The sequence below is a fragment of the Trichosurus vulpecula genome, chromosome 7 (assembly GCF_011100635.1).
Source record: "Trichosurus vulpecula isolate mTriVul1 chromosome 7, mTriVul1.pri, whole genome shotgun sequence".
NCBI classification, from domain to species: domain Eukaryota; kingdom Metazoa; phylum Chordata; class Mammalia; order Diprotodontia; family Phalangeridae; genus Trichosurus; species Trichosurus vulpecula.
The window spans coordinates 226,886,456-226,913,848 of NC_050579.1; the positions used below are offsets into that span (position 1 = coordinate 226,886,456).

The window sequence follows — 27,393 nt, forward strand, 5'->3', positions numbered from 1 at the left end:
GCAGTCTCCAGGATCCCTTCTTCAGAGTGACAGGAAAGGGTCACACTAGAAATCGCTGCTGCTGGGGCTTGTCAGGTGGCTGTTGTCAGCTCGGGGTGGGATTTTCCCTTGTTCTTCCCTTCCCTCTACTTCTCTCTCTCTCCCCCCTTTCCCTCTATCTCTCTCATTCTACCCTCAGGTTGCCCACCAAGAAGAGTTCAGTACAGAGGCTTCGTTTTGGAACCCTGGGCCAGTACTTGGTAAGAGCTGGGGCTGCCCTCTTAGGGGGTCTGCCTCTTGTGTTCTGGGGGTGTGCCTGGTTGGGGTTAGGAGATATGAAGCAGTTTCACATTTTATTTTTTGTTTTGATTCTGTGGAAGGGAGATTACAGCTGGTGCAAATTAGCCATGTCCAAGATCTTAAGCCGCAGTTAGGGATTGTTTCATGTAAAGTCTCAAGGATCAGAAAATTTTCAGAAAACATGAACAGTGTTGAAACTCAAGCTGGTTCTTACTTGAAAGACCAAAAACTAATTGTGATAGCATGTAGGGGAAGGGTATTTTAGGGTTTTGTTTTATTTTTTTACAAATCCCACATTTCCATCTAGTTTGAAATTACTGTATTTGATCATGGTGAATTTTTTTTCATGGCTTACTAGGAGAGAAAAATATATCACTCCCAAAGTGTAGAATCCTTGCCTCTATTTAGCACAAAGCAGGGTTTATGTTTAATATACATATAGTTATCTCAATATAACTAATAGGGCACAACACGACTCACACTTTAAATGACCGTCAAAAGCACCTTTTTCAACATGAAGAACAACCCAACTCCTTGGTTCGGCATTTATAAAGCATATTGTCTTTGAATTATCATATTGTCTTGTGCCTGTGTAGGTTCCTTAATCTAAAGTGTGAAGACACACTGCAGAGAGGTACATGAGACATGTAGGAAGCAAATGCACCTTAAATCGGACCTAACTTAAAATGGCAAGGGGGCCAGGCCCCTCCTGTCTGTTACTATTCCGGGAGCTAACTCTGATAGGCTTCAACAGATGCAGCCATTGGAATGTGGAAGGGAGGGGGCAGAGGGAGCAGCTGATTCACCTCTCCAGCTATAAGACATTTTGGACACCCAGCTAGCTCAAGCTTGGGAATGACACTGACACTTCAGCACACATGGCTTTTTATCTTGCCCTGAGTGGAGTCTTATCCCAGGGGGCCTCTCCTTCTTTCTTCCTTCCCTACCCCCACCCCCAAAAAACCCTAAAGGTAAATTAACAATCCTTTCTGATAATGACTAGAAATAAATACAGGCCTATGAGCATACATAGAATAATGTAATAATGGACAATAAGCTGTCCAGGAAGACCTAAGTTCAAATCTTGCCTTGGATCCCTATTGGCTGTGTGACCCCAGCGTCATCTGATTTAGTGCTCTAGCTAAGGCTATGACTTGGAGACAAGGCATTGGCTTGCATTGGTCTCAGAGGGAGTTTTCTCACATGGGCTTTCCCTATCTCAATGAAATCACAGACCTAGTCTCTCTCCCAATTGAAAGACACCAAGACAGAAAGAGCATTTCTGATGTCGCTGTTGTCGTTCACTTGTTTCGGTCATGTCTGACTCTTCATAACTCCATTTGGAGTTTTCTTGGCAAAGATACTGGAGTGGTTTGCCATTTCCTTCTTCAGCTCATTTTACAGATGAGGAAACTGAGGCAAACAGGGTTAAGTGACTTGCCCAGGGTCACATAGCTAGTAAGTGTCTGAGGTCAGATTTGAACTCAGGAGGATGAGTCTTCCTGACTCCTGGCCTAGCCCTCTATTAACTTTGCTACCTACCTGCCCTACCTAGGTACATAGAAACGTAGACAGACAGACATATTCCAAAAGTCCTAGTGCTATTAAAGCTTAAAACTTCTCTAACACTTTTGGGACACCTTATATACAGAGGTACATATGTGAAACATCATATTGTAGTGGACAGAGAGCAGGTCCAAGAGTTAGAAAGATCTGGGTTCAGGTCCCACCTCTCTTATTGGCAATGATGGGGTGCTTGGGTGCTTATGCTTGGACCCTAATTCTAACAGCCTCTGCTTGGGTGCCTGTGCCTGAACCCCAATTCCAAAACTCAGCAGCTATGTGACCTTGGGCAAGTCACTGAACTAGGTAGCTCAAGACTCTAAAGACTAAATTTCAGGAAAGTTGCATATCTGCCTAGGCAAGAGGTGTTGCTTCATTTACAAAAATGATAAAATCACAGATTGTTAGGATCTTCAATCTTGGGTTGGAAGAAGTCTTAAAACAGCATCTAGTCCAACCTGGCACATACTAAGTACTAAATAAATGCTTGTTCATTGATTGGCAAGTTAACTGAGACTCACAGAGAGTGTGACTTGGCAGTTACCTTGCTAAGTTCTGACCCTTCCAAAAGGCACCGTGTGTTGCTAGAATTATGATAACACTAGGAGCTATTACCAGAAATGTGTTTAAAGAGGAGGCTGTAACATGCGCAGTGGCCACACTCTGATAAAATCATCTCGGATAAACCAGGTTGAGAGTAACCAGCAGGCCTCAAACCCATCATCAAGTTAGAGAGATGTCTACCCCAGGCATGCAAAGACTTCCCTGGCTGGAATGGACGAATGAGAACAATTTGGTTCAATGGCCATTAAGGGCTATGGATCACTTAAAGCTCAGTCAGATATCAAAGACACCAAGGTCACTCACTGCATCCTGGGCCATCGCCACTGGACTCCCATAACTCTGGAAGAGTGAAGCTGATAACTTTGGGTAATTCTGCCTCACTTAAATTCAATTCAAGCACAAGTCAACACATCCTCATGTGATGTCATCAGTCCTCTTCAAAAATGAAGGACAAACAACAACAACAAAGAGGGAGCAACATGACTTAGGTGGGATATAGGAATATTGACCATTCATTTAATTGTGAAAACTAGAAAGTGTTCTCATTTTTCTGGCAGCGTGATTCCCTAGGACTACTAAGTCATACTTACGGTAATATCCTTCAGTTCAGCATACTAACAGCTCACACTTGTATACAACACTTTAAAAGGTTAGCAAAGCAAAAATGCCTTCCCTTCACTGGGCCTCAGCTTCCTCACCTGTAAGATGATCGAGTTAGACTAGGTGGCTCTTGGGTCCCTTTCAGCTCCTAAATCCTTGGATCTGATTTTCCTCATAAAAAAATCTGTGAGATCCATACTACATCTATTATTATCATTTATTTCTCTTTATTTCTCTTCTGTAAAACACCTGAAGTTTGTGAGTATGTAGGTGTTTTCCCACCTAGTACAGATAGCAATCTCTCCATGACTTAACAGATGGTCTTCATGACCTCTTGTGGCAAATTAAAAGATAGAGTAATTAAGAGAGAGAGAGAGAGAGAGAGAGAGAGAGAGAGAGAGAGAGAGAGAGAGAGAATGAATCACTTAGAGACCAATCTTTTTGAGACCTGCTTCTCCCAACCTGGACTGATCCTCTGCTAAGCATGTTGCCAGTCATGGTAACATGTCAGTCTAAGCCTTTTGGGGGAGAGATGCAAAAAGACTGCATTTCCTCCTTATCTTGCCCAGACTGCAAGTGCATCTCAAGGCCCAGTCCTCCTACTGATCAGCACAGAAGTTTTAACCTGCTCTGTTTACTGACTGGACCAGTTCCCTGCTCCCTGGTCAGTCTGATGGCCTCTGCTCCCAGGGGCTCACCATATTACTGCTGGACTTAGGATGGAGACGAGATCAGTTTTAGCCCTACTGCAGGTCAGCAGTCCCCAACTTCAGTGATCCAACAACTTCAGCCTCCCCAGCAGCAGGGTCTATAAGTGTGGGCCACCAGCCCCAACTCTTCTGAGCCTTTTTCAGTTCTGGATCTCCTCACTAAGCCTATCTTAAGCCTATTTATGGTTTCTTCCTAAAGAGCCCCTAGGAGTTATACATATTAACTGCTCCCCAAACAAATGCTTTCTTTTATTTATTTGTCTAAGGGCAGACTTCTTTAACATTTGTGGTGTTCTCTTAGTCTTATATTCTAAGATCTGGATAAAAGGTTCATTTACCTTATCCACATCCTTCATGATGTTATACACTTTGCTGAGAGTCCTCTCACTCTCTAGCTTTCCATATTCAAGAGTCTTAATCTCTTTAAGCGAATGGAGGAAATATTTCATCTGAGGGATAATTTGCTGTATCAAATTACATCTAGAACACAGGTGCTAGCATAAATTCAATCTCAGTGATTTATCTTTGGGAATTCGTTGGGAAAGGACAATGAACTGTGGTCAGTGGTCAAAATAAGTAATCTGAAAAATGTGGCAATATATGAAAAGTCATGCCCTTCATTGTGGTTTCTAATATATTATGATTCTAATAGAGCCTTAAATGTTAGAAACAAGGCCAAAATGTCTATCCAGCCTAAAGCAGGGATTCTTGATCTTCATGTATACCATGTACCCCCTTTGGTATGTGTGGGGAAACCTAGGCATCACTTCTCAAAATAACACTTTTAAGTGTTTAAAAATAAAATAAATTATAAATTATTAAATATATGTAATATAAATAGATGAATATTTATATAAATATAAATAATAGGAAATAAATTATAAAGGAAACCAATTTTTGAAATATAGTTATCCAAAAAATTATTTTTATTTGGAGGTGGGAAATCAAGGCAATTAAGGTTCAATAACTTGCCCAAGGTCACACAGCTAGTAAGTGTCAAGTGTCTGAGGTCAGATTTGAACTCATCAGGTCCTCCTAAATCCGGGGCTAGTACTCTATTAGCTGCCCCTAAAAAAATTTTTAAAACAAGTTCATGGATCCCTCCCCTCCCCTCCAGTAAGAACCCTTGATCTAGAATGAATTTGGCCTATGGGCTACGAAGCAAAAATTTGCCAAGTGAAACGATGTTTCTCTACCCCATTTCTGCCCAGGATTTAACAGGTACTAATTTACAGGATAAGAGCATCAGAGCTGGAAGGACTCTTAGTGGTCATCTAGGCTTGCCTCCTCATTTTATAGATAAGGCCAAGCAGCAGAGCCAGGATTTAAGTCCAAAACCAGGATTCTTTCTACTGAATCCACATCTCCATTCAAAGACCTTAAGCACTGGATAAATTAGAGAGTTTATGCAAATGTAGAGATTTTATTGAGTCTGGCCTTTTTATCTTACCAGTGGGAAAACTGAAGATCAGAGATGGAAGGTCACACCAGCTAAATTTGGGAGCTAGGACTGAGGCTCATGTCTTTTCTCTACCATGTTACATTCCCAGTGGTATAACTGGTAAAGCAGATAAGGGAGACATTACATATGGTCAAAAATCTGTGAAGAAAAGCACTTTGTGTACACAGGTCTGGAGCAGCCCTTCAACACAGAACTGTTCTCCTGTGCAAACTCTGTTCTGGTAGCCCAGATATGCATGTGCTGGAGTTGCTCCACAAGCATCTAGCAATCCTTGATACACATGTACATAGAGCAGTTACTACTGCTGTAAAGACTTCCTTTACCACATTTTACTCTACCACTTTTGGAGGTGTGTAATAAATGTGGGCAGCTAGGTGACACAGTGGACAGAGAGAGTAAGGGGCCTGGGGCCAGGAAGACTCATCTTCCTGAGTTCAAATCCAGTCTCAGATACTTACTAACTGTATGACCCTGGGCAAGTCACTTAACCCTGTTTATCTCAGTTTCCTCATCTGTAAATTGGTCTAGAGAAGGAAATTGTAAATCACTCCAGTATCTTTGCCAAGAAAGCCATAGGTAGGATCACAAAGAGTCAGACACAACCGAAACAAATGAAAACCAATAAATGTGGATGGCTCAAAGTCATAGTAAGCTATTAATTATAAGGATCTGGTTCTTTGAAAATAAAACTGAGGGGACTGAGCCTGTAGCTTCATTGGTAGAGGAAGTTCCAGCTGGAAGTCAGTCTTAGTGAGTTACCTGGATCACCAAGAAGTTAGATGATTTAACCAGAGTCACAGAGCTAGCACTGTGTCACAGTCACACTTGAACCCAGGTTGTCCTGACTCCAAGGTACACTACCCTACTTTTCTTTTAATTAAATTATTTTATGTTATCAATTATATAATTTTAATATAAAGATAGTAACCTTAAAATGACATGAAATAAGAAATAAAATCCTACATGATAACAGTCGATATTTCTATAGCACTATATATATGTGCATATAAATGTATTATCTCATTTGAACCCCACAACAGCCCTATGAGGCAAGGATAGGGGTTATTATCCCCATTTTACAGACGAGGAAATTGAGACCCAGACAAGTAAAATCTTGTACAATCTTTATTGTTTTGAATGGACATTATCTCATTTGGGCCTCGTATCAATCCTGCGAGGCAATAACTACAGGTGTTAGTATCCCCACCTAACAAATGAAGAAACTGAGGATCAGACAAACAAAATAAGGAATAAAGACCCCCCCCCCCCACTCAGCTCATACTTATGTAGCACTGAATATACGTTATCTCATTTGAACCTCATACTGACCCTGGGTAGCAGGTGTTATTACAGTTTATATAGGAAGAAACTGAAACTTGGAGAGGCAAATGACTTGTCCAAAGTTACACAGCTATTAAATATCAGAGACAGGGATATTTTAGCTATTTTAACTAGAATTTACATAGCACTTTGAGGTTTGCAAAGCCCTTGGCAAACATTATCTTGTTTTTTTTTTTCTTCACAACAACCCTGGGAGGCAGGTGCTGTTATTATCCCCATTTCACAAACGAGGAGACTGAGGCAGACATAGGTCAAGTGACTTGCCCAGAGTCAGACAGCTAGGACATGTGTGATGCTGGGGATTTGAACTTAGGCCTTCCTGACTTCAGGTTCAAACCCTAGTCCGAACCCATCTCTTTGCCTCCCCACGTCTAGTACTCAGACTATTATGCCAGACTGCCTCTCAATCTTACAAACTTCAGAGCATTTACAGTTTGTTAAAAGGAGAAATTTGCATGGAAGCTTTAAAAATATCCCGTGTGTTTTCGCACTCTCTTCCCATCTTTTTTTTAACATGTTTTTCAGTTGTTGTTGCTATTAGGGGCCTGAGCCCAAACACTGGGAGCACACTGCCGGCGCCTTCCTGAGGGCAGGAGAGAATCCCAGCCCTAGTCTGCTTTAGAAAATTGGCTTCTGGTCATGGATAATCTGACCCTTCGATCCTCCCTTCTTTAAAGTTTCATTGACACACAATGACTACGGTCATTTCCCAGTATGCCCTGCGCCCTACACTGATACCTCTCGCCTAGCAAAGAAAAACACTAAGCAAAAATGATCACAGCTGACAGCGTATTCAACATTCCATTCCCATGGTAACCCACCTCTCTACCCAGAGGAAGGAAATGTGATGAATAAAAAGTTCGAGAGACATAGTTTCTGGGTAATTCATCCTTATATTGATTATTGCTAGTGGATAAAATAAAAGGTTCATTTGGCTGTCTCTCCTAAACCAAAGACCCCTCATGGAATCTAGTCAAAGCTTAAATGGCCTTGGAGGAGTGGAAGTTCCTGAAGGTGGAAATCAACTCTGATTGGTTAACAAGTAATAAGAGAAAGAACATTATAATGAGAGATGAGCTTATTCTAATGAGAGACTAGAGTCTTGGTCAAAGAGACTTGTCACACCACCTCATTTAGGGTAATCTATACAAAAGAGGGAATTCGCTTCTACCCAGACCTGTCTGACTAAAACACAATGGACCAAACTGGAATTTCTTTACCTTTTGATCAGATCTGAGTTTTCCCATTCCATTTTATCATCAGCCCTGCCCTTCAAAGACCAGCTGGATAACCTACAGGGGCTGATTTCTGAATGAGGAAATAAAAAGGGGAAAAACCTTAGTCCCAATTCAATAATTGGTTATCAATATAAGAGGGAAATAATCATTTTTCCAGAAGTATGTGTGGTCTTCTCTTCTCTGGTTGCAACCAAGAGTGTTCATTGAAATTCATCTAAGTTTGCCTGCTTTTTAGTATTGTTGTCACTTACATTATTGTAGTCATATATTTTATTCCAGCTTCTTTCTTTCTTTTTTCTTCCTTCCTTCCTTTCTTTTTTCCTTCCTTTCTTTCTTCCTTCCTTCCTTTCTTTCTTTCTTTCTTTCTTTCTTTCTTTCTTTCTTTCTTTCTTTCTTTCTTTCTTTCTTTCTTTCTTTCTTCCTTTCTTTCATAAAGAATTTTGATCTCATAGGTATACAGAGCTCATTTCCTCCACCCAAGCAGACCCACAACTTTTCTGTAACCTCTAGTCTGAGAGAGTTGCCTGGGACCCTGAGAGGTCAAATGAATCACAGACCCAGGATGTACAAGAGACAAAGTCTCTTTACTTTAAAAAGATGCAAAAAGTATATGGGATCTAGCCTGAGATCAGAGTCCACTGCATTGGGACACCTGCCTTGGATTGCATGCCTTTTTTCCCGTTTTTTTATCATTATTTATTTATTTAATGTTTTTAGTTTTCAGCATTGATTTTCACAGGAGCTTGAAATACAAATTTTCTCCCCATTTCTACCCTCCCCCCTCCACTCCAAGATGGCATATATTCTGGTTGCCCCATTACCCAGTCAGCCCTCCCTTCTGTCACCCCACTCCCCCCATCCCCTTTTCCCTTACTTTCTTGTAGGACAAGATAGATTTCTATGCCCCATTGCCTATGTATCTTACTTAGTTACATGCAAAAACTTTTTTTTTTGTTTTTGAATGTCTGTTTTTAAAACTTTGAGTTCCAAATTCTCTCCCCTCTTCCCTCCCCGCCCACCCTCCTTAAGAAGGCAAACAATTCAACATAGGCCACATGTGTATCATTATGTAAAACCCTTCCACAATACTCATGTTGTAAAAGATTAACTATGTTTTACTCCTTCCTAACCCATCCTCCTTTATTGAATTTTCTCCCTTGACCCTGTCCCTTTTCGAAAGTGTTTGTTTTTACCTCCTCCTTCTGTCTGCCCTCCCTTCTATCATCCCCCCTTTTTATCTTCTTCCTCCTTCTTTCCTGTGGGGTAAGATACCCAGTTGAGTGTGTATGTTATTCCATTCTCAGGTCAAATCTGATGAGAGCAAGATTCATTCATTCCCCCCTCACCTGCCCTCTCCCCTCCTCCCACAGAACTGTTTTTTCTTGCCACTTTTATGTGAGATAATTTACCCCATTCTATCTCTCCCCTTCTCCCTCTCTCGATATATTCCTCTCTTATCCCTTAATTTGATTTTATTTTTTTAGATATCATCCCTTCATATTCAACTCACCCTGTGCCCTCTGTCTCTCTCTATATATATACCTACATATATACATACATAAACACACACATATGTATATATATACACACACATATATATGCATATTACTTTCAGCTACTATGATACTGAGGTCTCATGAATCATACACATTGTCTTTCCATGTAGGAATGTAAACAAAACAGTTCAACTTTAGTAAGTCCTTTATGATTTCTCTTTCTTGTTTACCTTTTCATGCTTCTCTTGATTCTTGTGTTTGAAAGTCAAATTTTCTATTCAGCTCTGGTCTTTTCTCTGAGAAAGCTTGAAAGTCCTCTATTTTATTGAAAATTCATATTTTGCCTTGGAGCATGATACTAAGTTTTGCTGGGTAGGTGATTCCTGGTTTTAATCCTAGCTCCATTGACCTCTGGAATATCATATTCCAAGCCCTTCAATCCCTTAATGTAGAAGCTACTAGATCTTGTGTTATCCTGATTGTGTTTCCACGATACTCAAATTGTTTATTTCTGGCTGCTTGCAATATTTTATCCTTGATCTGGGAGCTCTGGAATTTGGCAACAATATTCCTAGGAGTTTTCTTTTGGGATCTCTTTCAGGAGGCGATCAGTAGATTCTTTCAATTTCTATTTTACCCTCTAGATCTAGAATATCAGGGCAGTTTTCCTTGATAATTTCTTGAAAGATGATATCTAGGCTATTTTTTTGATCATGGCTTTCAGGTAGTCCAATAATTTTTAAATTATCTCTCCTGGATCTATTTTCCAGGTCAGTGGTTTTTCCAATGAGATATTTCACATTGTCTTCCATTTTTTCATTCCTTTGGTTCTGTTTTATAATATCTTGATTTTTTTATGAAGTCACTAGCTTCCACTTGTTCCAATCTAATTTTTTTGTCACCAAAGAAAGAATCCAAAGTCTGAGACTGAATCTGGGCGCATTTTCGCTGCCTGGCCATATTCCCAACCACCTAACTTGACCCTTGAGTTTTTCAGTGGGGTATGACTGCTTGTAGACTAACGAGTTCTATGTTCTACGTTTGGGGGGGAGGTGCCAGCTCTGTCAGAGCCGCACTCCTCCTTCCCCAAGGACCCCCAGTCCAGACTGGGCTCAGATCTTCAGCAGGCTGTTGCACTCCTGCTCTGATCTGCCACTTAATTCCTCCCACCAGGTGGGCCTGGAGCCGGAAGTAACAACAGCTATAGCTGCCCCACCTGCGCTGCCCCCGGGGCTGGAAGCCGAACCGCGAACTCCTTCCACTCCCGCAGCTTTTCCCACTAACCTTCTCCGCAGTCTTTCGTGTTTGTGGGTCGAGGGGTCTGGTAACTGGTGCAGCTCACATATTCAGGGCGCTAGGGCCCCCTCCGCCCGGTTTCTGGTCTGGATCGTCCACGCCGCTCAGGCTGGGCTCTGCTCCACTCCGTTCCCAGCTCCCAGCTCCGTGTGGAATAGACCTCACCCAGAGACCATCCAGGCTGTCCTGGTCTGGAGCCCTGCTTCCCTCTGCTGTTCTGTGGGTTCTGCCATTCTAGAATTGGTTCAGAGCCATTTTTATAGGTTTTTGGAGGGACTCGGGTACGGAGCTCACTCTAGTCCGTGCTTACCAGCCGCCATCTTGGCTCCGCCCCCCTACCTCTAGTCTCCAATCTAATTTTTAAGGTAGTATTTTCTTCAGTGGTCTTCTGGACCTCCTTTTCCATTGGGCTAATTCTGCCTTTCAAGACATTCTTCTCCTCATTGGCTTTTTGGAGCTCTTTTGACATTTGGGTTAGTCTATTATTTAAGGTGTTATTTTCTTCTGTATTTTTTGGGGTCTCCTTTAGCAAGTCATTGACTTGCTTTTCATGGTTTTCCTGCATCAATCTCATTTCTCTTCCCAATTTTTCCTCTATTTCTCTAACTTGCTTTTCCAAATCCTTTTTGAGCTCTTCCATGGCCTGAGACCAGTTCATGTTTTTCTTGGAGGCTCTTGATGTAGGCTCTTTGCCTTTGTTGACTTCTTCTGGCTATATGTTTTGGTCTTCTTTGTCACCAAAGAAAGATTCCAAAGTCTGAGTCTGAATCTGAGTCTGTTTTCGCTGCCTGGCCATGTTCCCAGCCAACCACTTGACCCTTGAGTTTTTAGTCAGGGTATGACTGCTTGTAGAGTAGAGAGTACTTTGTTCCAAGATTGAGGGGCTGTGCTGTTGTTTTCAGAGCTCTTTCTACACAGCAAGCTCTGCCACACCAGCTCTCCTCCTCCCCCAAGAACCGCCAACCCAGACTGCAACTCAGATCTAAGCAGGCTCTGCATTCCCGCTCTGATCCACTGCTTAATTCCTCCCACCAGGTGGACCTGGGGCCAGAAGCAACTGTAGCTGTAGTTCTATCCTTAGAGCTGCACCACCTCCACTGCCCCCGGGGCAGTGGCCTACTGTGAGCACCTTTCACTCTGTCCCTGCAGTTTTTTCCCATTAACCTCTGTTGTCTTTGGTGTTTGTGGGTTGAGAAGTCTGGTAACTGCCACAGCTCACTGATTCAGGGTGCTACGGCCTGTTCTGCCTGGCTGCTGGTCTGGTTGGTCCAGGATTGGCTCACACTGGTCTCTGCTCTGCTCCGCTCCCAGCATGGTGCGATAGACCTTACCCAGCGACCAGCTGGGCCGTCCTGGGCTGGAGCCCTGCTTCCCTCTGCTATTTTGTGGGTTCTACAGCTCTAGAATTTGTTCAGAGCCATTTTTATAGGTGTTTGGAGGTCTTGGGGGAGAGCTTTTGGTGAGTCCCTGCTTTCCAGCCACCATCTTAGTTCTGCCCCTCTGACTGCATGCTTTGAGAAACTTGAGTTACAGCTGGTCACTAACTCAAGGAGAAGGCCAGGTGGTGCTTAAGGAAAAAAAAAAGATGAGAGGCTGATATGAATGCACATAATCAGTCCATAAAACTGAACAGCCTCACTGGTGCTAAGTAAGGAAATGCCCCTCTCCTCTTTCATAGACATCCCTTGGGCTGCCCTTCTGTGACTGCTTTTCCCTTTCAAAGCTGCCCTTAGTATTCACTTTAGTCTGATTTAATCCATATACAAATGTTCTGGAGTTGTTATTTGTATATAAGGAGGGGTTGGGAATGGCAGGAAGGGCATGGATATCTTTTGTTTTGAATCTGTATCTCCTAGGCATGGACTTCTTTAAGGTAACTAGACAACCTGCAAGTTAACTAATTCTACCTATCCTATATGGACAAAGGTCTCTGGTTTTGTTTTTTTCAACAGAATGCCTGATCCCTCAGGTAAACAAGGAGTCACCTCTGCTGACATAGGACACTGGATACCAAGCAACAGTGACCGTTTACCCTGGCCCATGACAGGCCCTCTAGTTTCCTTGGCCTTCTGCCTGATTGAATTGAGCAAGGCCTCGGGATGGGGACAGGGGAAATACTAAGATGATGCAAGTGATGGGAGGCAAGGGGAAGGGAGGGGAGGACAGGGATAGGGGGGAATTGCTCAGGAAAGCAGAGAAGGCTGTAACCTCTACCCAAGAACTAAAATATGCACAGGAGCTCAATGCGGGAAATTTTATATTTCCAGGAGCACAAATGGTTATAGGGTATATGGTAATGACTGGAGAAGAAGCCATCCATCTATCTCTTTTCCTACAAATGCCATAAACAAGTGAAGGGAAGCCCACAGCTTTGGAAGCCTACAGGATTTGGAGCTAAAAGGAGGCTCAGTGTCTACCCCGCCTTATTTTACAGGTGGGGGAACTGAGGCTCAATGGGGTTAAGTGACTCGCTCTGGGTCACACAGGTGGCAATGCTAATATCTGGCATTTATAAGGCACTTTAAAATTTGCCAAGTTCTTTACAAATATGATCTCATTTGATCTTCACAACAACCCTGTTTTCCTTAATATTATTATCCTTATTTTACAGATGAGGAAACTGAGGCAGACAGATGTTAAGTAACTCGCCCAGGGTCATAGAGCATCTGAAGTTGGATTTGAACTCAGGGTTCAAGACTTATCTTAAACCCCTTTATTTAACTTTCTTTAATTACCTCCTTATTTAAAAGATAAGGACACTGAAGCCTCAAAATGGCTAAGTAAATTGCTCAAGCTTAGACAGTGAGTGGAAGAGTGAATTCTGATCCTCTGATCCCAAGCCCAACTGTACTCCTCCGATACGCCAGCATAGTTAATAACACTAGTGATAGTAGACTGGGCCTCCATGCCACCTCGATGCTTCCATTCCAGATATCAGTTGAGGAAATTGAGGTGAAGTGACTTGCCCAGGGTCACACAGCTAGGAAGTATCTGAAGTCATATTTGAACTCAGGCCTTCCTTTCTCCAGGCCTCGTGCTCTATTCAGTGCACCACCTGCTGTTTCTTCTATACTGCTTAATAAACACTTTAAGGATCTAAGGCAGGGGTGGGGAACCTGCAACCTGGAGGCCACAGGTGGCCCTTTAGTTCCTCAAATCCTTGGATTCAATTAAAGGACTGCACTTGAGGACCTAGAGGGCCCCACTCTGATAAGGTTTGTAAGAAGCTGTACATTTGTTATCTTTTTTGAGCCTCCTGAGGAAACAAGGCTCAGCTACCTCAATGGCTCAGTGACTTGCTTGTCCTCACACAGCTAGTTAAGGCTGTGGGTGGGGCGGTAAATCATAATAGCTAATATTTGAGTAACACTATATGCCAGGCACTGCATTAAGCACTTTACATATATCATCTCATTTGATCCTCACAACAGACCTGGGAGGTAGGTGCTATTATTATCCCCATTTTACAAATGGGGAAATTGAGGCAACCAGAGATTTTTTTTTAAGTGACTTGCCCAGGGTCACACAGCTCAGACGTGTCTGTGAATGGATTTGAACTCGAGTCTTCCTGACTCCAGTGTTGACACTCTACCCACTTCACCCTTTAGCTAGTGCTCAGCTGCTGGGCAGCACACCTAGCCTAAAACATCCCCCCACCAGCCATTATTTAAAGATGCTTTTCAAGTCACTTATAAATTCACAATCTGCTTTTCAAGAGGGGACTTATCTGAAGGAGTTAATAAAATAACCATTAACTCCTTAGTCTGGATTAGTTTATTATATTAGCCAGCCAGTCTTCTAGGAGGATGCTGAGGGAAGGAGCACAGAGTTGGTTATTTTTAACTGGGGGAAAAGGTGATGTAGGGTTGGGAGTATGGGTTCCCTGCTAAGGAGAGGAGTTTAGAACACAACGTTTCAGCAGGGACTCTTGGGCAGTTGCTCTCCTCCTCCTCCTCCTCCTCCTCCTCCTCCTCCTCCTCCTTCTTCTCCTCCTTCTCCTCCTCCTCCTCCTCCTCCTTCTCCTTCTCTTCCTTCTCCTCCTCCTCTTCCTCTTCCTCCTCCTCCTCCTCCTTCTCCTCCTCCTCCTCCTTCTGCTTCTGCTTCTGCTTCTGCTATTCCTCCTCCTCCCCTTCCTCCTCCTCTTCCTTCTTCTTCTTCTTCTTCTTCTTCTTCTTCTTCTTCTTCTTCTTCTGCTGCTGCTGCTGCTGCTGCTGCTGCTGCTGCTGCTGCTGCTGCTATTGCTACTTCTCCTCCTCCTCCTCCTCCTCCTTTGTTCTTCATTCTCAAAGAGGCAAATGTCATCACAAGGGTGATGTCTTGACTTGTTCATGAATTGGATTTAAGCAAGGCAGAGATACCCAAAGTTGGCAGCCTCTATCTCTCCTCCAGAGTCATCAAAGTCCAGTGGCAAGGCAAAGGTCAAAACAACTGGCAATGCCCAGAATGCAGTGGGTGACCTCGGCCTTTCTAAATTAAAGTCTTGCCCAGGTCTCAGTTTGTCTGAGACCACACCCGGCCAATCAGGTGGCAGCACAGAGAATGGATGCTAATGAGGAAAAGAGAGCCCTCCAAGAAGGACAGAAGGGTGCCAAAGCCAAACTTTGCCTCTTGTACAATCTTGCCTAGACTGGCTCTTACTTGTCCTCATGTAATCCATCCTCTGCCACTCCCTTCCCTAAGACCTCATATTTCCCCCTGTGGTCTGTATCAGTGATTTTTTCTGACCATGCACACCATCGGTTAAAGATCCTTGAGCACACATTTCCAATATGCATATATTTGATCACTTATAAACACACACACACACACACACACATATATATATATACTGCTATGCTAATAATTATGACCATTATAAAACACACAAAAATATTCAATTTAAAAGGATAAGCTAAAATGAAATAATAATTGATCCTAGAATCAATCAGGAGCCACTAGGGTTTATGGAGCTGGGGAGTGAAATGGACAGAGATGCACTTTAAGAAAATCACTTCTGTAGCAACTAGGAAGATGCATTAGAGTAGGAAGAAACATGAGGAAGAAGAAGAGAGACCAAATAGGAAGCTACAGCCCTGGTTTAGGTGAGAGGTGATAAAGGCTTGAACTGGGAAGGTGGTTGTGTGGGTACAGGGTAGTGGGTGGATGTAAGAGTTGTTGTGGAAGTAGAATCTATAAGATCTGGCAATTGATAAGATGTCTGGATGATAATAATGATAACTAAGATTTGTGTAGCACTTTTAAGGTTTGCAGATCACTTTACCCATATTATCTCATTTGAGGTTCACCATAACCCTGTAAGGTAGGTGCAATTATTATCCCCGTTTTACAGGTGAGGAAACCAAGGGAGACAGAAGTTAAATGACTTGCCCAGGGTCACACAAGTAATGTCTCAAACTCAGGTTTTTCAGACTTCAGCTCTAGCTCTTTATCCATTCTACCATCTATGTATAGGGTGAAGGAAAATGAGGAATAAAGATGACACCAAAGGTTTAAAAACATAGGGGAGTGTAAGACTTGTGATGACCCACATAGTAGCAGACAAGTTTGGAAGAGGAATGGGTTATGGGGGAAGATGTGACCTGTTTTCCTACTCTCCAATTGGTTGCACATACCTCGCTTGGAGTAAGGCCTTGGCCTCAAGGACCCTCAACCATCCCTACTTTGAAGACCACTATTCTGTGCAATCAAAACTGAGCTCCTCAATCTATTATTCAAAACCATCCATTAACCAAACCCACATTAGCTCTTCAAACTCTTATTGCTCCTGTCAAACTAGTTCTTCCTCAGAATGCCCTCCCCTAGGAGAGACAGTATGACATAGTGAAGAGAACAACGGATTTACTGTTAGATGACCCAGGCTCAAAGGCAGACCCTGCCTCTTCCCTCCTATGTAAGTCATTTCATTACTTTAAGCCTCAGTTTCTTCATTTCTAGCTAGCCTCTAAGCTTCCTCCCATCTCTAAATCTAGAATCTTTTGACTCTACTAGTTCAGATTCATAACTTCTCAGCCTCAGTTTCCTCATCTGTAAAATTAGAAGCTTGAAATGGTCTACCATTGGACATCTACCATTGTGGATTTCCACCATTGGAAATCCAATTGATGAACAAGTCAGGACATCACCTTTGTGATTTCATTAGTCCTCTTTGAGAATGAAGGACAAAGAGGAGGAGGAGGAGAAGAAGAAAAAGAAGAAGAAGAAGAAGAAGAAGAAGAAGAAGAAGAAGAAGAGGAGGAGGAGGAGGAGGAGGAGAAGAAGAAGAGGAGGAGGAGGAGGAGGAGAAGGAGGAGGAGGAGGAGGAGAAGGAGGAGGAGGAGGAAGAGGAAGAGAAGAAGAAGAAGAAGAAAAGAGGAGGGGGAGGAGGAAGAGGAGAAGGAAAAGGAGGAAGAGGAGGAAGAAGAGGAGTAGCAGCAGCAGAAGAAACAGAAGCAGAAGAAAAGAAGCAGAAGCAGAAGAAGAAAAAGAAGAAGAAAAGAAGAAGAAGAAGAAGAAGAAGAAGAAGAAGAAGAAGAAGAAGAAGAAGAAGAAGAAGAAGAAGAAGAAGAAGATTTAATTGTCTCTAAGGTCTCTTCTATCTCAAAGTCTACGATACTATGAAATACTATTTTCCCTTCAAGGCTTCATGTGTCTTCTATAAAGACTTCCCACCCTAAGACCTCTCCCATGTGATGTTTCCCTTATTTTCCCTTTCCTTCATCAGTGTATGTAGTGTATATCATGAGGTAGCATGGCATGATGGATGGCAGGGCTTGACTATGGAGTCAGAAAAACCTGGTTTCAAATCCTGCCACATTTAGAAGCTGTTTGGCTATGAGGCATTTAACCTGTCTTGACCTCAGTTTCCTCATCTCTGTTGTTTGTTCAGTCATTTCAGTCATGTCTGACTGTTTACGATCCTATTGGAGTTTCCTTGGCAAAGATACTGGAGGAATTTGTCATTTCCGTCTCCAGCTCATTTTACAGATGAGGAAACTGAGGTAAGCAGGGTGAAGTGACTTGCCCAGGATCACATAGCTTGCAAGTGTCTGATGCTGGATTTGAACTTGAGCCTTCCTGACTCCAGGCCTGGTGCTCTATGCACTGCACCACCTAGCTGCCCTCATCATGAATAAAATGGGGCTAATAGCGGTATTTATCTCTCAGGGAGTTGTGAGGATCCGAGGACAGAATTACAGCTTGTGCTTTGCAAACCTTAAAGCACCATATAAATGGAAGCCATGGTAGCTGTCTTTATTAAGTTGCACCACATCATCTTACATTCTCTCAGCTTACAATTAGGATGAACATATTTTCTAAAACAACAACCAGAGGAACAGGTAATGTGACAAAGGATCGCCCTTTTACAAAGCCTTGGGGCCGTCCTGGCCAATCAGTCACTTAGGATTACAAACTTTAACTATTTTCAAGTGACTGTCTAAAAGCAGACCTTGTCCCTCAAGGAGTCATCGTGCAGCGAAAAGAGCACTGGACTTGGAGTTAGGAAAGACTTTGCTTTGGGTATCACACCGCCAATACTTACTCATGTCACGGGCAAGTTGCTTTTAGCAATCTGACTTTCAGTTGTCTCAACCACAAAAATGGGGATACTGTTACATGCAATGGAGGCAGCCGGGTGACTCAGTGGATAGAGGGCTAGGCCTGGAGTCAGGAAGGCCTGAGCTCAAATCCAGCCTCAGACATCTAGTGCCTGTGTGACCCTGGGCAAGTCACTTTACCCTGTTTGCTTATATTTCCTCATCTGTAAAATGAGCTGGAAAAGGAAATGGTGAACACTCCAGTATCTGTGCCAAAATAACCCTACATGGGTCAGGAAGAGTCAGAACCGACTGAACAACAACATTAGGATGTACAAAGTGCTTTAGAAGTGATCTTATTTGAGCCTTCCAACAACCCTGTGAAGTAGATGCTATTAACATTGCCCATTACACAATTAAGGAAATTGAGGCTGAGAGAGGCTAGTGGTGTGTCAAAGGCCACACAGCTAATTAAGTGTCTGAGGGAGGATTTGAACTCAGGTCTTCTTAACTCCTAGTCTAGCACATTATCCCCTGTACCACCTAGCTGCCTCTAAGTGGGTCTTGGTGCAATAGAATATAAATGGAATTAATTTTTTAAAGCAGATTTTTCTATTATATTTATTTGAAAAATATTTAGGTTAGCTTATCAATACATTTTCACATTGAATATCAAATGAAATGAAATTCTGCTTCAGCCTTTTCCAATAGAAGATGAAACTGATTTTTAAATTAAAATATTCATTATTCCTGACTGTAAGATTTGTGGTGACCTCTGTAGTCACAGGCAAGTTTGGAAGAAGGGTGGGTTATGGGGGAAAATGTGACCTGTCTTCTTACCCTCCAATAAGTTGAATACTCCTCCCTGGAGTAAGGCCCCAGCCTCATGTCCCACTCCCCTCCCACCTCCATCCTTCCTTTGAAGACCACTGGTCAATGTAACTTTTTAAAAGTAATAGTAAAGTACCTCACCAAGCCTGGTGGCTCATGCCTGTAATTCCTGCTGCTGGAGAGGCTAGTCAGTTATTTGAGCTTGGGGATTCTGGGTTACAATAGGGCTTGAAGTCCATCATGAGTCTGAATTAAGTCCAGCACCAACATGGTGAAGCCCTGGGAACAGAGGGCCACCAGGTAACCTAGAGGAGGTTGGTGAACTGGCACAGGTCAGAAACTGAGCAGGTGAAAACTTGTCTGACTCTCAGTAGTGGGATCAGGCCTGTGAAGGGGCATCACATTTTCTAAACTGGGTGAGATTAGGAGACCAAGTCTCAAAAAATAATAATAATTTTAAAAATCCTCAATGCATACTCCAAAATGAAAGAGATCCAATAACATTATAGTGGTTTTATGTCTAAATTGTGGGGGGCAGGACTGGAATTGCCCTTCCATTATATTACAATTGCTCAGTAACACTCATTTTTTAAAGTATCAAAGGATCGTAACTTTTAGAGTTAGACCTTAGAGACCATCTGGTTTAATGTTCTCGTTTTACAGATAAATAAACTGAAGACCAGAAAGGGAGAGTGATATATCCCAGGTAGAAAAGGAATTCTGACTCCGAAGTCAGTGATTTTTCTATCAGTCCTCAAAATTTAGAAATATCCTAATACAATGTCCAGCAGAGTGCACCAGGGATGCACGGCTCGAGGCTGCTGAACATTTTTATCAATATTTTGGTTGGAAGCTGAATGGCAGGAGTATCAGATGTGCAGGGGCAGTGGGGGACATGAGGGGAGCAGCTGGTACAAGGAGCTAACACAATGGATGCCAAAGGCAGGAACAGGAATGGAAAAGCATTTGACCAGCTAGACCACTGGGCTAAATCTAATCAAATGAAATTCAATAGGCATAAATTTCTTACACTTAGGTTCAAAAAATAGACAAGATGGTGAAGGCATGGTTAGATATTAGTTTATCTGAAAATTACTGGGACTTAGTAGATTATAAGATCAAAATGAATCAATATGAATACTACCCAAAAAGTTTCTATTGGCTTGGACTCCATTGAAATGCATAGCTCCCAGAAATGAGGCCATGACTATACTCTGACCCAACCAGACCACATCTCTATCATTGCGTTCAATTCTAGAGGTCAGAGGCAAAGGAAATTTATAAACTGGAGAACATCCAAAGGACAGCAACCAAAATTGGGAAGAGCCTTAATTCTTGCCATATGGAGATTAGTTGAAGGAAATGGAGTGTTTAACCTACAGAAGAAAAAGAAGCCATGAGCTATGTTCACTTATTTGAAAGGCTGCCATGTGGAAGAAGGATTAATTTTTTTCTGTTTGGCACCAGGGGACAGAGATAGGAATAATCCATGGGAAATTACAAAGAGACAAATTTAGGTTCAACAACAGGAAAAAAAATTCTTAAATGATTAGAGATGTCACAAAATGGAAGGAGCTACCTTGAGGTCGTGAGTTCCCCCTCGTCCTAGCTCTTCACTCAAATCTACCATTTATAGGATATGTTGTAATGGGCTTACTTTTGGGGCAAGGGTGGGACTGGATGGTCATTGAAGTCCCTTACAACTCTGAAATCTGTGTTCTGTAATTCAAAGGGGTAGCTAGGTGGTTCAGTGGATAGAGTGCCAGGACCGGAGTCAGGAAGACCTGAATTCAAATCCAGCCTCTGTGTGACTCTGGGGAAGTCACTTAACCTCTGTTTGCCTCAGTTTCCTCATCTGTAGAAAAGGGATAATAATAGTACCTCCCTCCCACAGTTGTTGTGAGGCTCAACTGAGATCATCATTGTGGAGCACTTAGCAGGATGCCTGGAACACAGTAAGCGCTATATAAATGTTGGCTATTATTATGATTATAGAATTTTAATGCTAAGAGATCACAGCAATTATCTAGTCCCCCTGCAGCCAACACAGGGCCAAAAGCAGCTGCATTGACCCTGAAAGATGGCCTTCAGTGTTCTATTAGCTACACACACACACACACACACACACACACACACACACACACACACTGCCAGGGGTCTTGCCAGCAGGATCAGAACAGTGAGTAGTTCTAATTGAAATGGCATATAATTTCATTATATGCTTAAATTCATTTGACCCACCCACAGGCATGCAGCCCAGGCCTTCTCAGCTATACCTAGCTTCATAGTCCTGTTGGGATGGTTGACTATTAAAATTCACAGCTTTGAACCCCTACTGATACATCTCTCTATACTTTATCAAGCCAGATAATATCTAAATTCAAAGCAAATACATTTAACTAAAAGAGAATGGCATGGTATGGATAAAGAATTGGATATTAAATGGTCTCTGCAGCCATTCCCAAATGACTTTCAAAACCATACTTTTACCAGTAATAGACGCAGTTACTGGAAGAGTTGGAGCTAGAACTAGGTCATAACTGGGGTGGGGAAGCTAGAGCTTTCCCCTAGGGCACTGAAATTCAAATTGCTCTGAAATTTAGAGTGTACTGATTACACTTACCTTCCTTCAGCAGCACAATTGCAGGAAACTAGTCTACTCCCTATCATCCCTTATGTCTCCCTAGTACAATGGTAGAGCCTTAATTCATGGAAAGTTATTAAAGGAATCTGTTGCAGCAGAAGTATTGGTAATGCTATTTTCTTGGTACAACAACTAGAAAGCATTGTTAACTTCTCAGTATTATAATCACTTCTATTGTCTGTACTAATATAGGTATGGTCTTGATGTGGCTGTTATTTTTCCTCTTTCTCTCATCTTCCTCATACACACTTCTTTTGGAAGACTCCCATATACTTTTAAACTGTGAACACTAAAAGCACATCTACCCAATCTGAGTCCATACTGGGTGATGTTGCCATGTTTCAGAGTCTATGTACAGGTTTTTTAGAGGTGTACTCCAAAGAGAATTTCCTTCAATAAGTAGGGGTCTCTCAGCTCCACGCTTTAAGGAAACATGGTGTTTGTATGTAGACATACCTTCCTACCTCTTCCCACTCAATACAAAATTTACAATTCCTGCAAAATCATCCCAGTTACCCAGGTACATCTGTGAACTTAAACCATAAATACTCATAAATTGGCGTATAACATAATAAAGATGGAGGGAGGAACCATATTATTGCATTATCTGAAAGTGAAAGTCTTGGTTATGGAACTGAACCCATGCATTTTATTGCATTTGTTTTCTGTTCACTTGTTTGTTTAGCAAACTTGCCTGTGACATCGTGTTGCAGTCATGGCGCCCAAAAAGAAGACTGTCAAAAAGAACAAAGCAGAGGTCAATGAGATGACAATAATTGTAGAAGATAGCCCACTCAACAAACTGAATGCTTTAAACAGTTTCCTAGAAGGAGGCAATGGATTGAACTGTATCTCATCAGAAGTGACCGATGCCTCATATGGACCCAACCTCTTGGAAGGATTAAGCAAAATGAGGCAGGAGAACTTCCTCTGTGACTTAGTTATTGGCACCAAAACCAAATCCTTCAATGTTCACAAGTCAGTGATGGCCTCCTGTAGTGACTATTTTTACAACATATTAAAGAAGGACCCTACCACTCAAAGAGTAGATCTCAATGACGTGTCGCCGGTTGGCCTGGCTACCGTGATTGCATATGCCTACACTGGAAAGCTGACTCTTTCCTTGTACACAATAGGAAGCATCATTTCTGCTGCTGCCTACCTTCAGATCCACACCCTCGTGAAGATGTGCAGTGACTTTCTGATACGAGAAATCAGTGTTGAGAATTGTATGTATGTGGCTAACATAGCAGAAACCTATAATCTAAAAACCACTAAAGCAGCTGCCCAGAAATTTATCCGGGACAACTTCATCGAGTTTTCAGAAACTGACCAGTTCCTAAAACTTACTTTTGAGCAGATCAACGAACTCCTGGTAGATGATGACCTGCAGCTGCCTTCTGAAGTAGTCGCATTCCAGATTGCAACCAAATGGCTAGAATTCGACCAAAAGAGAGTGAAGTATGCTGCTGATCTCTTGAGCAATATTCGTTTTGGTACCATCTCTGCTCAAGACCTAGTCAACTATGTTCAGTCTGTACCCAGGATGATGCAAGATGCAGATTGTCACAAGCTTCTTGTGGATGCCATGAATTATCACCTCCTTCCCTACCACCAAAACACGTTGCAGTCTAGGCGCACAAGAATCCGAGGGGGCTTTCGAGTTCTAGTCACTGTCGGGGGACGGCCTGCCCTCACCGAAAAATCCCTTAGTAGAGATGTCTTGTACAGGGACCCTGAGAATGGTTGGAGCAAGCTGACTGAAATGCCTGCCAAGAGTTTTAATCAGTGTGTGACTGTGATGGATGGATTTCTGTATGTGGCTGGTGGGGAAGACCAGAACGATGCAAGGAACCAAGCCAAGCATGCAGTCAGCAATTTCTGCAGGTAAATGATCTCCCATTATGAAATGAAAAGGTTAATATTGTAGAGAAATAGTCTTTATGTAGGAGTATGCTAGCCATGCCTGGATTACCTCAGTTTGTGGAATCAGAGAATGAAAGAAATTGATTCAGGGCTAATAGAACAGGTAGGTTGTTAGCGAAGTCAGAAATGAATACTTTCATTAATACGTTATCATTAATGTGTCATTAATTTAATATATTTTTGTTTTTTTAAATGACAGCCTCTCAGTCCATCAGATACATAACTGATGCATCCAACATCTAGCAAAGTGCCTAGTACACAGTAGGTATTTACCAGATACTCATTAAATGGTAGATTAATAACAGGGAAAAGAGATGGAATAATTGACATTTAAGTTGATTGCCAAGATTTTTATGAAGGGATAAATAAATTGTAGCAAAACTATAGGGAAAAGCACAGATTCTTTTATAGGCTCCCCGTTATTTCACCAATGTCATTGTAGTTACACGGTTATTGAGAGAGCAAAGACAAATGTCTTCCCATTATCTTTTCACTTAAATTACATGTACAGCAAATCATGTGTGAACAGTGGTAGCTTTGTAAAATCAAGAGGAATTATTGAAAGAAACGTAAAGCAAGAGAGGAGGAAAGGGTTTCCAAACAGACACTGCCCTGCTCGATATAGGAAAAAGCACAAGAATGTTTCACACCCGGGGTGAGCATACTTGGGGACAGCTGGTACTTCTTGGAAGTGTTTGTAACCCGAGTTCTTGCAGCTGAAGGTTGTTGGTGACCACACCAATGGAGATTCTTCCAAAGCAGAATACGGATTGCATCAGTTAGGTAATGGGAGAGACCAGACAGTAACTTTAGGCATGGAATATCAATGTGGTTCTAAGGGTATGGGAACTCCCAGGTCCTAACCCTATTGTGCAAATTTGTGTAGCTTTTCAGGGGTTCTACTAACATGATGTTCTCCTAGGGGTCCCATTGGTTTTGTATGACTGGCATTGAGAGATTGGTAGTGGGACACTATGAGGGAGGGTGAAGGTGTGGTCAGGGACATGGCCAATACCATCTCCTAGAACCCAGAGACAACAAGCTACTCTTCAAGCCTAGTTGGCTTATGTGGTGTGTCCCCAAAGTCTGGACACATAGGCAATTGATGGCAATGTGGAGTTATTGTATCAAGGTCACATGAATCTTGCAAAGCACTTCAACCTTTGCATCACACATGAATTGAAGACATTATTTGTTAATATTCCAATTAAATAAAATGTAGTTGAAAATTTCATTCATTTCATTTCTTGAAAATATGCATTTTTGCCTATGTGTCCACACTTTAGGAACACCCTGGACAAGAAGTATCTTTGCTGATCTGTTCTCCTTCCCATGTGGTACAAAAGAAGAAAGAAACCATTCTCTTTGAAAATCTTTTTTGTTCTTTCTCTTTATTTCCTTTTTATTTTAATGAACATTTGTACTTTGTATACAGCCTTTTATAATGAGATTGTATGGGGCAAAGGTGAATATTAGAATGTGAATAAGTAATTTTTATACCTATGCTAATTTTGTGCCAACCAGTCCTACATAGGTGTCCAAAAAAAAAGGGGGGGAATTTTGGTATCTCACACTGTTGTCTTTTCTTGATGCATACTATTCAATAGCTACATATTGCCTCTCGGAACCATTGATTAAATGACCAGAAAAGATATCAAAATGAACATACTAATGAATCAGAGAAGTAACATTTGATTCTCTCTTTTTAAGGTTTATGGCAGCAAAGTCAAACTAATTGAAAGACCAGGGCACTCACTTTAAGGAGCAAAGGAAAGACACAAAATCCTGAGACTGAAAAATGATACACCTCAAGCCACAGTCTTTTTGATGGGAGGTGTGTGTGGAGGGGAGAGTTGATAATTAGCTATGGATGAGTGGATGTTTGTGGGGATGCAAGATTAAGGGTGAAGGTGGGAGATTTGTCTCCCTTCTTTCTGCTGCCCATAAATATCCAATATCTTCCTGAAACATCACAAACATCCCTCTCTTGAGTAAGTCTGAATTGTCAGAGACACTGTAAATGAAGGTGAACTGGCCTTCTACTTTTGTCAGGACTCTTCTCCCAGGTGTCTATGGTCCTGAGGAGGGCAGGGTTCTATTGGCAACCAATGAGGAAAGAAATCTACTGAGTAAAACCCCTGAATCTGGGGTTATATATTCAAAAAATGCCTGTCTCGTACCTAGTCATTGCCATATGGAATGGATAAAGCACCGAATTAGTATAAAAGTTTGTTGTTGTTGAGTTGTTTTTCAGTGCTGACTCTTTGTGACCCCATCTGGGGTTTTCTTGGCAAAGATACTGGAGTGGTCCACTATTTCCATCAGCTAGTAGAAGGGCTTGGGTTCACATTCCGGTTTTGTTACTTACTACATTCCTGACTTCAGGAAAGTTAACTTCTAAGGCCTGGCTTTCTTCATCTATAAAATGAGGTGATCGGATTACATCATCTCTAAGGTGTCTTGCTTCTCTAAATGCTATGAAGTTTTTTGTTTGTTTTTGCTCTCTTTGCTAGCTAACTTGTTGGTTGTCTTTTTCTGATGTCACAATTTGTTTTTAATGGTGTGGGGGGAAGGAAAGAAGTCCACACAATGAACTCTTATCCTAGTCTCTTTTCCATGGATATTCTCATGCTTAGCCCAGAAAGGTTTAAAAATTAGCTTAAATTCCTCAGGAACGACAGAGAAGAGTAACAGGACTTCTTTAACATTTTCAGATATGACCCCCGTTTCAACACTTGGATACACCTGGCAAACATGAATCAGAAACGCACCCATTTCAGCCTCAACGTTTTCAACGGGCTCCTTTTTGCCATAGGCGGCCGCAACTCGGAAGGCTGCCTGTCTTCCATTGAATGCTACGTGCCTTCCACGAACCAGTGGCAGATGAAGAAGTCTCTAGAGGTGGCAAGGTGTTGCCACGCCAGTGCTGTAGTGGATGGCAAGATCCTCGTGACGGGAGGCTACATCAATAGCGCCTATTCGCGTTCAGTGTGTATGTATGACCCTGCTAACGATGACTGGCACGATAAGTCTATCCTTAGCACTCCACGAGGCTGGCACTGCGCCATCTCTCTCAGTGAGAGGGTCTATGTCATGGGGGGAAGCCAGGTAGGGCCCAGAGGGGAACGGGTGGACGTGATCCCCGTCGAGTGCTACAACCCTTACACAAGTCAGTGGAGTTATGTCGCTCCTCTCCAGACGGGAGTCAGCACAGCCGGGGCTTCGACACTCAATGGGAGGATTTACTTGGTGGGAGGGTGGAACGAAATAGAAAAGAAATACAAGAAGTGCATCCAGTGCTTCAATCCCGACCTTAATGAATGGATTGAGGACGATGAGTTGCCCGAAGCAACTGTGGGAGTATCATGCTGTACTATTTCTATGCCTAACAATATGGCCCGGGAATCTAGGGCTAGCTCAGTATCCTCTGTGCCAGTCAGCATTTAAGTGGAGTGGGAAGGAAGAGAAAAGATGCGTTTGTATAGCTATATAATTAACCCTTTGGCCACTTTAAAAAAAAAAAAACCACAAAGGACAGAGTGTAAACTTCCCCTACCATGATTGTATTTTAAGATATAATAGTGAGCCAAGTAGGAGGTGGAGGCAGAGCGGTGGGAAGAGTCAGGCCACTGGGTTCACAACCTAGCTTTGCCACTTACCTGCCTGTATGACCTTGGGCGAGTCATGGAATTCACTTGAGATCTGGGTCTCAGTTTCCTCCTCTGTAAAATGATGGGGTTTGGATAAGATGAGGGGGAAGGGAATGAGCACCTGCAATGTGCCAGGTATTGTGCTATGCATTTTATAAAAAAATCGTCTTATTTGAGATCCAATTCAATAAACAATTATTAAACACCTGATATGTGCCAGGCACTGTGATATGCGCTTTACAAATGTCATCTCATTAGAGATTCAATTCTATTCTATCA

General features: G+C 42.3%; 1 protein-coding gene across 1 annotated transcript; it reads left to right on the top strand.

Moving 5' to 3' along the window:
* KLHL31 (kelch like family member 31) lies at window positions 1-27,393 on the top strand. The gene is made up of 3 exons (XM_036769312.1): window positions 1-239; window positions 22,224-23,425; window positions 26,179-27,393. Exons 2-3 carry the CDS (start codon window positions 22,254-22,256, stop codon window positions 26,909-26,911), a joined length of 1,905 nt encoding a protein of 634 aa, XP_036625207.1. The 5' UTR covers window positions 1-239; window positions 22,224-22,253; the 3' UTR covers window positions 26,912-27,393.

Bases quoted from the DNA above. Each gene is read 5' to 3' on its own strand.
- KLHL31 (XM_036769312.1), top strand. From the start codon at position 22,254: ATGGCGCCCAAAAAGAAGACTGTCAAAAAGAACAAAGCAGAGGTCAAT. The intron at 23,426-26,178 runs GTAAATGATCTC...TAACATTTTCAG, and splicing joins GCAGTCAGCAATTTCTGCAG to ATATGACCCCCGTTTCAACA.